Source organism: Schistocerca cancellata, chromosome 1, assembly GCF_023864275.1.
Source record: "Schistocerca cancellata isolate TAMUIC-IGC-003103 chromosome 1, iqSchCanc2.1, whole genome shotgun sequence".
In the NCBI taxonomy this organism is placed as follows: Eukaryota; Metazoa; Arthropoda; class Insecta; order Orthoptera; family Acrididae; genus Schistocerca; species Schistocerca cancellata.
Genome location: NC_064626.1, coordinates 792993060 through 793005528, shown reverse-complemented (window position 1 = coordinate 793005528; position 12469 = coordinate 792993060). Strand labels below are relative to the sequence as shown.

At 41.2% G+C, this 12469-nt stretch overlaps 1 protein-coding gene across 2 annotated transcripts in view; it reads right to left on the bottom strand.

Annotated features, from left to right (window-relative positions):
- LOC126187689 (alpha-2-macroglobulin receptor-associated protein) overlaps positions 1-12469 on the bottom strand; it is a 71449-nt gene that overhangs the window by 10776 nt on the left and 48204 nt on the right. For both annotated transcript variants that reach the window (XM_049928940.1, XM_049928933.1), the window contains exon 6: positions 3141-3297. In XM_049928940.1, coding sequence (XP_049784897.1) covers positions 3141-3297 — 157 coding nt within the window. The remainder of the gene's footprint in view (positions 1-3140; positions 3298-12469) is intronic.

Sequence of the window (12469 nt, the reverse complement as noted above, 5' to 3'; positions counted from 1 at the left end):
TGGATGAGTCTCAATAAATCCTTGATGCCACAGTATTCTCATGTATTACCCTTATGATGTCTGCCATCAAAATTCCTTTGCAATACCAGAAAACAGTAACTATCATTACGTGATTAAACAGTATCTGCTTGAATTTTTTGGGCTTATTGGGAGAATGAGTGTGCATCAACTGCTTGGACTGTTCCTTGGTTTCACAGTTCACATACTGCACCCATGTGTCGTTCCCAGTCACAAGTCCATTCAGGATTTGCTTCCCCTCTTCATAGTAGCACACTGAAGGTTCGTCCAGGCTAAATTCAGCAATATGGAATAGTTTCCCTGAAATGTAAGTAGCTCGAAGACTTCTTGAGAACAGAACACAGTATGTTGCTCTCGGCAGGGAGTGTTTATCATAGATAAGGGTATCATCAGGAGTAGTAGCACTGGGAAGTGTGATAGGACCGCTGTTATTTTCTATATACATAAATGATCTGGTGGACAGAGTTAGCAGCAGTCTGCGGCTGTTTGCTGATGACACTGTGATGTATGGGAAGTTGCTGGTGTTGAGTGACAGTTGGAGGATACAAAAGGACTTTGACAAAATTTCTGGTTGAAGTGATGGATTGCAGCTAGGTCTAAATGTAAAAAATATAAAAGCTTCAGTAGTGCGCTGCTTTAAATATCTAAGCAATACACTGCAAAGCAATATGAAATGGAATGAGCATGTAAGCACTGTTGTAGGGAAGGCAAGTGGGTGACTTCGGTTTATTGGGAGAATTTTAAGAAAGAGTGATTCATCTGTGAAGGAGGCTGCATAAAGGACACCAGTGCAACCCAACGTTGAGTACTGTTTGAATGTTTGGGACCTATACCAGTTCAGATTAAAGAAGACATTGAAGCAATTGAGATACAGGCAACTAGATTTGTTACCGCTAAGTTCGAACAACGCACAAGTATTATGGGATACTTCGGGAACTCAAATGGGGAATACCAGGGGGAAGGTGATGTTCTTTTCAAGGAGCACTGATGAGAAAATTTGAAGAACTGGCATTTGAGGTTGACTGCAGAAAGAATCTACTGCTGGCAATGTACAACTCGCGTAAGGACCCTGAAGGCAAGATCAGAGAGATCACAGCCTGTACGGAGGCATAGAGACAGTCATTTTTCCATTGCTCTGTTTGCGGAGTGGAACAGGAAAGGAATGACTAGTAGTGGTACAGGGTACCACTCTATACAGTGGCCTGCAGAGTATTCATAAGGATGTAAATGTAGATTTCTCAATTTTGTGAACATCAGTTAGACATTTTTGTATCCACTGTGCATAAAACTTATGGTAACCTAACCTCTCTGTGGCAATGTTAGAGAGAGTAGCCCTGGACATGTGAGGCATATCTTCAGAAAGTTCAGAAATTGGAAAACAATGTCTCAAATACACAATTCTGTCTACATGTTGCACAAATTTATCAGTCACATCTAAATGTCAGCCTTTAACACCTTTGTCACGTCATCTATGTGACCACCCTTGAATATTCTGCACCATTCTGTCACAATATCACCATCTGTAACCCCATCCCCTCCACACGATACAATCGATGATGAATCTCGGTGACATTGACTCCTACTGCTTGCAGGAAGAATATGACAATGTATGTAGCAACTAGTGGGAGATGCAACAACACCGTCCATTTCAGTTACTTGATGTTTACATACTGACGAATGAGACAGAGAGCTCATTGACACAACATCAAGTTTAAAGTCTCCTTTTCGAACCACACAAGAGCCATGAGGGTACAAGCATTTCTTTATTTTTAACAGCCAGTTGGAAGTTAATTAATGAATAGTCCTTGAATGTTGCCATAGAAGAATGGAAAGGGAAATCAACAACTGTGCTTCTGAGCTGCCTTTCATTCATATCTTATATTACATCTGCTGCTGCCTGTTAAACAGAAGCCATATAACCTTTATACAACCAGAATGATGTATAGGCGGGATCATTTCTATATGTAGTAATCAAAGAGCAACATCTAGGGATAAAAATAAAACACTGCACTGCTATTCATCCACATAGAAGGATTCATCTAGCCCAGGGATACTCAAACTTTTCCTCTGATGAAACACTTTGAGAAACCTGGTGCCTTGATGGAAAATGTTGTTTATTTTGAAGGTTAGTAAAATTTGCTTTATTCAATGATTACTTCAATTTTAAATCATACCTAATAACACAAAACTCATACCAAAATTTTAAAAAATAATTTGTATCATTAAAATGTCAAAAATGCCATTTTATTAATAGTTTTTTATTCCTACAAGACTATCATAAAAGGAATATTAACCAGCATTGTGTGGTGACTACATTTACAGTAATCAGCGTCAAGTATTGTAGCATCACTATCTCTTAAAATGACTGTTGAAAGTAATAAACAAGTTATGGACATTTAAATCTATATCCACATCTACATCTTACTCTACAAACCACCTTGAGGTGAATGGCAGAGTGTATGTCCCATTATACCAGTTATTAGGGTTTCTTCCAGTTCCATTCATTCACATATGGGGCACGGGAAGAATGACTGTTTGGAATGCCTCTGTGCTTGCAGTAATTATTCTAATATTATCCTCACGATCCCCGTGTGAGCGATACATAGGGTGTTGTAGTATATTCCTAGGGTAATCATTTAAAGCTGGTTCTTGAAACTTTGCTAATAGACTTTCTTGGGATAGTTTATGCCTATCTTCAAGAGCCTTCTAGTTTAGTTCCTTCAAGTATCTCTGTGACACTCTCCCACGGATTAAACAAACCTGTGAACATTGATGCTGCCCTCCTCTATATACGTTCAATATCTCCTGTTAGTCCTATTAAGTATGGGTCCCACACACTTGAGCAATGTTCTAGAACTGGTCACATGTGTGACTTGTAAGCTATCTCCTTTGTAGAGCGATAGCACTTCCTCGGTATTCTACCAATAAACCGAAGTCTAATTAAATATTTTTATCTGCTTCCATTCTTCTAGGCAGTGAACAATGTGACATCCTAGTTACTTGTTTCTCTCTCCATGCTTGCAGGAGAGGATGGACAAAGGGGGAGAGGTCAATGGAAACAACTGCATGCATGAGATACTTAAAAGGTTATTTTTTACGGACAATATTGTAGATGGTCTTACCCGAAGAGACTCCAACTCCTCAGTACTAAAATTACCATTCAATGCCATCTGCCACAATCCTTGTACTTTTGGCTCCACAAATTCTTTGCTATTAGGGCCCTTTGCAGCAATTCGGTGCAAGCGATCGTATCCATCTCTGATGTCACGATGGCGTTCACTACAATTAATTTTAAAATTCCATCAATTATTATATAATGGAACATTAGAAAACCACAATGTTGTTTTAAATTATAAAAGTCTAACCACAAGAGACAATTTTATGCATCATAAAACATAAACTCACAAACAATAGAAAAGACTAAATATACCAATATCAGCAGAATAATATAAATACGCCATATTACACACAACACTGCTGCAGGCTCCATTCCTAATTTTACACAATACTGCAGAAAAAATTTTATAGACTGTGAAAATACAACTTTCCCAGGTTACTCTTAATAATATCTACTGAAGATAAATTAAATAGAGAATATCAGTTGCCACACTGGTCATATACAAGACTATAAGCACAGTTGCTTCTGCTCCTCAATGATAATTCAAAACAACCCCTGATAAAGTGCATGGAAATGCGTATTTAATGTTCCCTGCTTTACACTTTTTGACACAGCACTCTTGCATAATGCTCTGTCAAAGAGTATGTTTTAGACAGGAAGAGAAAGGAGGCTGGTGCAGCTCACAAAAGCAGTCCAAGGAGTAGTCATGATTATTTTACTTATTATTCAGTATCAACAAAATAACTGTTATTGTACCCCTGATCATTATGAACACATTATTATTATTATTATTATTATTTCTAATAATTTCTTTGAATTTGGTGAAATTCTGAAGTGGTACTAATTTGCTCTTATTTGATAAGATATTATATATTTTGACTTTAAATTATTACATGGTGTCAATGAGGCAGGCTGTGATAGTTTACTAAAAACCTTTATATAGGTTATTTTGTGACTGTTTTTGGCTACTACTGTCAGTGTCTTCGGAGTAATTAATATTTACTTTGCGTACTGTGTTGTGGTAGTGAATGACTCACAAATGTAAAATTATGTTTTACTGGACATAAGGCCCCTTCCGTAAACACTATTCTACCAACCTCTCCAATGTTGTTACTGTGTGCAAAGTTCCTCATCACTGCATTCACAACATTGTAAGCACTCTGATGTGAGAATTTTTGCATGTGCCATACTCCCACTTTTTAATCCAGCACACATCAGAAGTAAAGATCTACTCTATCAAAGTAGAGGTATTTGTAAGATGACCCATAATTATGTGAAATTCCAGATAAGCTTTCTACATCAGCATATTGACATCTAACAAGGGAACCTCCCCATCACACCCCCCTCAGATTTAGTTGTAAGTTGGCACAGTGGATAGGCCTTGAAAAACTGAATATAGATCAATCAAGAAAACAGGAAGAAGTTGTGTGGAACTATGAAAAAATAAGCAAAATATACAAACTGAATAGCCCATGCGCAAGATAGGCAACATCAAGGATAGTGTTAACTCAGGAGCGCCGTGGTCCCGTGGGTAGCGTGAGCAGCTGCGGAACGGAAGGTCCTTGGTTCAAGTCTTCCCTAGAGTGAAAAGTTTACTTACTTTATTTTTGCAAAGTTGTGATCTGTCCGTTCCTTCATTGACGTCTCTATTCACTGTAATAAGTTTAGTGTCTGTGTTTTGCGACCGCACCGCAAAACCGTGCAATTAGTAGACAAAAGGACGTGCCTCTCCAATGTGAACCGAAAACATTTGATCGCAAGGTCATAGGTCAACCGATTCCTCCACAGGAAAACGTCTGATATATTCTATACGACACTGGTGACGGCATGTGCGTCACATGACAGGAATATGTTGTTGACCCACCAAACTTGTACACTTGGCGAATGGGTAAAAAGATTCTTCTACCTTGCCCGATTTAGGTTTTCTTGTGGATGTGATAATCAGTCCCAAAAAAGTGATGAAAATATAAGAGTTTGTCATGTAAACCGAAAATAAAAAATTAAAATTTTCACTCGAGGGAAGGCTTGAACCAAGAACCTCTCGTTCCGCAGCTGCTCACGCTAACCACGGGACCACGGCGTTCCTCAGCTCACATTGTCCTTGATATTGCCTATCTTGCGCATGGACTACTCAGTTTGTATATTTTGCTTATTTTTTGATAGTTCCACACAACTTCTTCCTGTTTTCTCGATTGATCTGTGTTCAGTTTTTCAAGGCCTATCCACTGTGCCAACTTATAACTAAATCTGAGGGGGGGTGCGATGGGGAGGTTCCCTCGTAAGCTCCAGATAAGAATGAAAGGACAATAACAGAGTTGTGAATCACAACTGCCAGCCTGCCTCAAGCAGGCTGGCTGGTGCAGTATGTTAACTGACCACTGGTTTGATATCACCAAGCTTCAGTTGCCAGAGGTTATCTTGTTTGAGCCAATGGCCTAACCAGCTATCAATGACCCACATAACAGCAGGCAGAGTTAACTTGCTGCACAGTGCCAAATCTAATCATTGTCTACAGACACAGTGATCCCCTGTGTGTATGCTCTGCTATTGCATTATTAGGCTCTTTAAATATAAAGAATAAAGTTTACCACCGTTTTTCAGAGGTATGGAGTAAAACAGCAGCATTGCCATGGCTGTTGCAAAAGGGCTGTGGAAGCCTGCAAGTGCAGAGCTGACCACAGCACTGTTACATCAGATGCATCAATACCACCATCCTGTTTCCTTGTTACAGACTGGGGCCAGCACCTGCAATACCAATGACACAGCAGAAAGGCAGGACAAACACAGCAATAGCAGGCCAGTTGTTTCACCTTCTGGCCATGTCTTGTTTTAGAGTAAATGGATGGAAGCAGTGCCTCAGCACACCATATACGCATTGAACCTGTGTAAATACCCATAATTTTTAGCTAAAGGGTTTACAGTCCAGCAACAGCATCTATGAGAGGACGACTGAGGACTACACCATGCGGTGCGACGACGTGGTTCTGTAAGCAGCCTCTGCAAGACTTGGGCTCCACCAGGGATGAGCCTACTGCTAGGTCTAAGTCCGTAGGAGTGGACTTGGCATCTTCCAGCTGGTGGGCCATCTTCCAGCTCACTGCAGCTGCAGCCAGCCTTCTGCCCTGGAGGGCGGTCTTTCATGAGAGGGGTGGTGCAGCCACTCCATACTGACACTGTACACATCCATTCACAAGGGCAGGCACCACCACTGGGACTGCCATCTGCTACGTGAATCACAGTGGATTTCCGAATCTGTCGGCATGCCCTGTCCTCAACTGAAAAGTCACACCAATATTGTGCATGATCTGCCACCATCAGCAGGTTGCTGGTCCCCTGCTGCATCATCACTACTACACTTGCTGCATTCAGAACACACCAAGGGGGCGTTCCCACTATGGAATGACACCATAAATGCTGCAGCTTGTGTTATAATAAAATGTGTGCTGTTAATAATGTTTTCTTGAGCCACCATCGGTCAACATCCTGATGACAATCCAATGCCTCAATTCAACTCTGCCACTCAACCTTGCCACAGCAGAGGCCACCCACCATGGGCCACTACAAAAATATAAAATTTACTTATCTTAAGAAGTAAGTACAGTTTTCTTTAGGTTTATTATAAGGGAATTCCATTGTCATTCAGCTTTCTCCTTCATAAGAAAGAGGTTTTTAATCTAGGGAAACAATTCTCACATAACTTTCAGTGATAAAGCATTAATAGTAACATTCAAATGTAGAGCCTATTTCCTTCATTTGAAGATTACTACAATGGGGAGATGCAGCTCAATACCACAATAACCGAGTGCTAGTCATTCAGCATTTCAAGTCTTTACTATTTCCTTCGAACACGTAGAAGTTTAATAGTATTTAATTTTTCATTTAACCTCTAGAATGAAAATGTGTGGTTGATCAAGCAACAGGGAAATATTTATGCACCTTTAGTTGTACTGTACATATTACCTGAAAGTATATGACACTCTCACAATACGGCTTAGCCGCACCAGATGAACACCACATTTCAAATGAAGAGGTAGCACACAATGTAGTGGTGTTGTGCCTGTTAAGAATCAGAGCATGTGTTGGGGTCTAACCACAGTTTGTGAACTTCGGTCTAGCCTGGTTGCGGGACTGAGGGTGGCTGGTGGCCAGCATCCAAACATTGTCTGAGAAAAGTGAGTGTGTGTGTGTGGGGGGGGGGGGGGGGGGGGGGGGTTCCTGGCTGCAGTGCTATTACAATTTTCAAATCTCATCTGCTACTAATATTTAATTGTTGATTACAATCATATATTTTGCTGTCTTCCTTGAATGAAAGTCATGTGTAGTCTCATGTCCTCCAACCTTTTTATCTCTTGCCAAAAAAATGCATCTTTGTTTCTGGCAGATAACATGTCTTTGACTATATTTGTCTGCATGTTGATGTTCCTGCATGGTAAGTACTATTTTTTATCAAAATTTAATTGCACTGTATGTAGAGTGCAATTTCACAATTAAAGTTTTCAGTCATTGGCCTTCATCAACTATAGACACACACACACACACACACACACACACACACACAAACACACAAACACACACACACACACACACACACACACACACAAGTCACACACATGACTGTAGTCTCAGACAACTGAAACCACACTACGAGCAGCAGTGCCAGTGCATGATGGGAGTGGCAACTAGGTGGGGGTAAGGACGAGGCTGGGACAGGGAGGGAGAGGGATGGTATGGTGGGGATGGTGGACACTGAAGTGCTGCAGGTTAGACAGAGTGTGGGGGAGAGGTGAGGAGGGGGGTAAGAAGCAGAAAAAGAGAGAATTAAAAAGACTGATGTAATGTTCCCCACGTGTTAGTGGATTTCATGACTGTGTGTTTTTGTGCAGTAGTGCTGAGACAATTTTATTGCTGCATAATAGACACTGTGATTACAATAAAACCTGTCTGTAATTTCATTATCTATGTTAAATGAACCGGACAGGTAAACTTTTTGCTCTTTCTCTTCTTGATCAACCATTGTCCGGTACAGTCGCAGTTAAGTAGAGATTCTATTATTTGTGCTCATTTTGTGGGGAACTTGCCCTTCAGTATATCCTCTCTTGTCGTTACCCACCAGGCCTCAACCTCCGCTAATTTCGAGTTGCCGCCGCTCATACCTCACCTGTCATTCAACAACATCTTTGCCTTTGTACCTCCGCCTTGACTGACATCTCTGCCCAAACTCTTTGCCTTTACAAATGTCTGCTTGTGTCTGTGTATGTGCGGGTGGATATGTGTGTGTATGCGAGTGTATACCTGTCCTTTTTCCCCCCTAAGGTAAGTCTTTCTGCTCCCAGGATTGGAATGACTCCTTACCCTCTCTCTTAAAACCCACATCCTTTCGGCTTTCCCTCTCCTTTCCTCTTTCCTGATGAAGCAACCGTTGGTTGCGAAAGCTTGAATTTTGTGTGAATGTTTGTGTGTGTATCAACCTGCCAGCGCTTTCGTTTGGTAAGTCACATCATCTTTGTTTTTAAATAATAATAATTATTATTACTTAATTTCATTGCGTTTGCAATTAAGAATAATCATACCTTTTTTCCTCAGCTTTTTTTTCATGAATTTTAAAAGTAAATGTGGCCTACTTTGTGTGGGGGTGTCTGTTGGTGAAGGATCACGTATTAACGGCATCAATCAGTGTAATACGTTTAGTTTGCTTTCAAAATAGAACCTGCATCTAAAATTTCACTTTTAGCAAAACGAAGTCTGATAGCTTTTAGGCATAAATCACGTCCCAAAATTATACTCGCCAACAGGCAATCCCGGTAGAGAAGCCTAGCTAAAAAATATGGTGGTAATTAAATTCCAATATTTCAATATTTACTTTAAAAAAGCTAAAATAAAAGAAAAAAATGGCCACCATAAAAATGGCTCCCTTAGTACAGGACTTATGTCTATATGTATGTATACGTATTATTGTAAATTTGGTACCTAATAAATGAAAAACCACTGTAATGAGATACAAGACAATTTCAATGAGCTGGGTAATATGAGATGTGGAGCACGATCTTTAAAAGAAAAAACCATGAGTCGAGATGTTGCTGAAGCGCAGTACGAAAGGAGGTAAGAACATTACTGTTTTCCTTTACTCTGGTGTGCAAAAGTCAGTTATGGAGTGTTAAATTCTAAAAAACATTGCTCACAATAGCTTGCAAATTTTTTCTGCGAATTTTGCAAAACATAATGTCGGCAAGATGGCCGCTTTCTAGAACAACAGGTCAATTTTATTAAATTCAGTGAGGTGTATTTTTTTAAATTCATGGGCTAATTCAGTAGAAACATTTAAATGGCTACACTGCCTATAGTAGAATTAGAAGTAGACAGTGACAAGCAAACTACGGTGAGTCACGAAACTCAAAATAATGAATTATCGGCAGGTGAAAATGCACCTATGGCCGAACATACTGAAGAACACAAGCAGAGTGAATCATTACCTACTACGAGGTGCATTCAAATTCTAAGGCCTCCGATTTTTTTTCTCCGGACTGGAAAGAGATAGAAACATGCGTATTGTTTTAAAATGAGGTCACGTTCATTGTCAATATGTCCCAGAGATGGCAGCACCGTACGGCAGATGGAATTTTACCGCCAGCGGCGAGAATGAGAACTGTTTTAAATACTTAAAATGGCGACGTTTTCCTTACTTGAAGAGCGTGCAATCATTTGTTTTCTGAATTTGCGTGGTGTGAAACTGATTGAAATTCATCGACAGTTGAAGGAGAAATGTGGTGATGGAGTTATGGATGTGTCGAAAGTGCGTTTGTGGGTGTGACAGTTTAATGAAGGCAGAACATCGTGTGACAACAAACCGAAACAACCTTGGGCTCGCACAAGCCGGTCTGACAACATGATCGAGAAAGTGGAGAGAATTGTTTCGGGGGATCGCCGAATGACTGTTGAACAGATCGCCTCCAGAGTTGGCATTTCTGTGGGTTCTGTGCACACAATCCTGCATGACGACCTGAAAATGCGAAAAGTGTCACCCAGGTGGGTGCCACGAATGCTGACGGACGACCACACGGCTGCCCGTGTGGCATGTTGCCAAGCAATGTTGACGCGCAACGAAAGCGTGAATGGGACTTTCTTTTCGTCGGTTGTAACAATGGATGAGACGTGGATGACATTTTTCAATCCAGAAACAAAGCGCCAGTCAGCTCAATGGAAGCACACAGATTCACCGCCACCAAAAAAATTTCGGGTAACCGCCAGTGCTGAAAAAATGATGGTGTCCATGTTCTGGGACAGCAAGGGTGTAATCCTTACCCATTGCGTTCCAAAGGGCACTACGGTAACAGGTGCATCCTACGAAAATGTTTTGAAGAACAAATTCCTTCCTGCACTGCAACAAAAACGTCCGGGAAGGGCTGCACGTGTCCTGTTTCACCAAGACAACGCACCCACACATCGAGCTAACGTTACGCAACAGTTTCTTTGTGATAACAACTTTGAAGTGATTCCTCATGCTCCCTACTCACCTGACCTGGCACCTAGTGACTTTTGGCTTTTTCCAACAATGAAAGACACTCTGCGTGGCCGCACATTCACCAGCCGTGCTGCTATTGCCTCAGCGATTATCCAGTGGTCAAAACAGACTCCTAAAGAAGCCTTCGCCGCTGCCATGGAATCATGGCGTCAGCGTTGTGAAAAATGTGTACGTTTGCAGGGCGATTATGTCGAGAAGTAATGCCAGTTTCATCGATTTCGGGTGAGTAGTTAATTAGAAAAAAAATCGGAGGCCTTAGAACTTGAATGCACCTCGTAATTTTGCAGAACTGTTCACATTTTTCAGAGAACAGATGTAAGGTGTACATCGCGCTGCTCATGAACAAAATGCATACTTTATAGAAGTTCAGAAAAACAGTAACAGACAGTTTGGATGCAAAACTGCAAACTGCAGCCACTGAAATCAAAACTAATATGAGTGGTAGTTTAGACACAAAACTACAAAATGTAACTGACAGATTAGACGCAAAACTTAAAAATCAGACTGACCGTTTAAGTAGAAAACTTCAAACTGTGACCACTGAAATTCAAAATAACATAACAACACTAGTAAACAAAAATTTGAATGCCACAGCCTATCAAATACAAGAAAATCTCGCCACACTTATTAGTGACGACCTTGATAGAAAATTCAGTAAAATTGGATTTCATGATCAAGCGGCTTCTCATAATCCACACATCACGTCAGTAAATGCCAAATGATGCCTCGCTTGGTGTAAGGAGCGTAAACACTGCATGACTGAACAGTGGAAAAACATTGAGTGGAGTGACAAACCACGGTACACAATGTGGCGATTTAATGGTAGGGGTGGGAATGGCGAATGCCTAGTGAACATCATCTGCCAGCAAGTGTAGTGCCGACAGTAAAATTCAGAGCTAGTGGTGTCATGGTGTGGTTGTGTTTTTTTCATGGAGGGGGCTTGCACCCCTTGTTGTTTTGCATGGCACTGTCACAACACAGGCTTACATTGATGTTTTGAGCACCTTCTTGCTGCCCACTGTTGAAGAGCGGCTCGGGGATGGTGATTGCATCTTTCAACACAATCGAGCACCTGTTCATAATGCACGGCCTGTGGCGAAGTGGTTACACGACAATAACATCCCTGTAATGGACTGGCCTGCACACAGTTCTGACGCGAATCCTATAGAACACCTTTTGGGATGTTTTGGAATGGCGACTTCATGCCAGGGCACACCAACGACTGACATCGATACCTCTCCTCAGTGCAGCACTCCGTGAAGAATGGGCTGCCATTCCCCAAGAAACCTTCCAGCGCCTGATTGAACGAGTGCCTGCGAGAGTAGATGCTGTCATCAAGGCTAAGGGTGGGCCAACACCATATTGAATTCCAGCATTACCAATGGAGTGTGCCACAAACTTATAAGTCATTTTCAGCCAGGTGTCCGGATACTTTTGATCACATAGTGTATTCTACTTCACTATTTACAACAGTCAGCGAATGCTAGGGCAACTTTTTGATTCCGTGACTGTAGAAATCATGTGGTTTGAGGTGAAGCACAGCAGTTTCATCCAGAAAGGAAGTATCTTTAAGGCTTTTCAACAGAGAGTGGAAAAAGTGAAAATCTGAGGACACAAGATCAGGTGACTAAAGTGGGTGCAGAATGACTTCCCAACACAACTCCTGTACAGTGTTTTCTGTCAGTCTAACAGAATTTGGGCAGGCATTATCATGGAGTAGCATCACTTATCATCTTCCTCGTCATTGTTATTGGACTGGGTTCACAAAACGTCTCAGCTGTTGACGATAAATGTCAGGAGTCATGGGAAAGCAA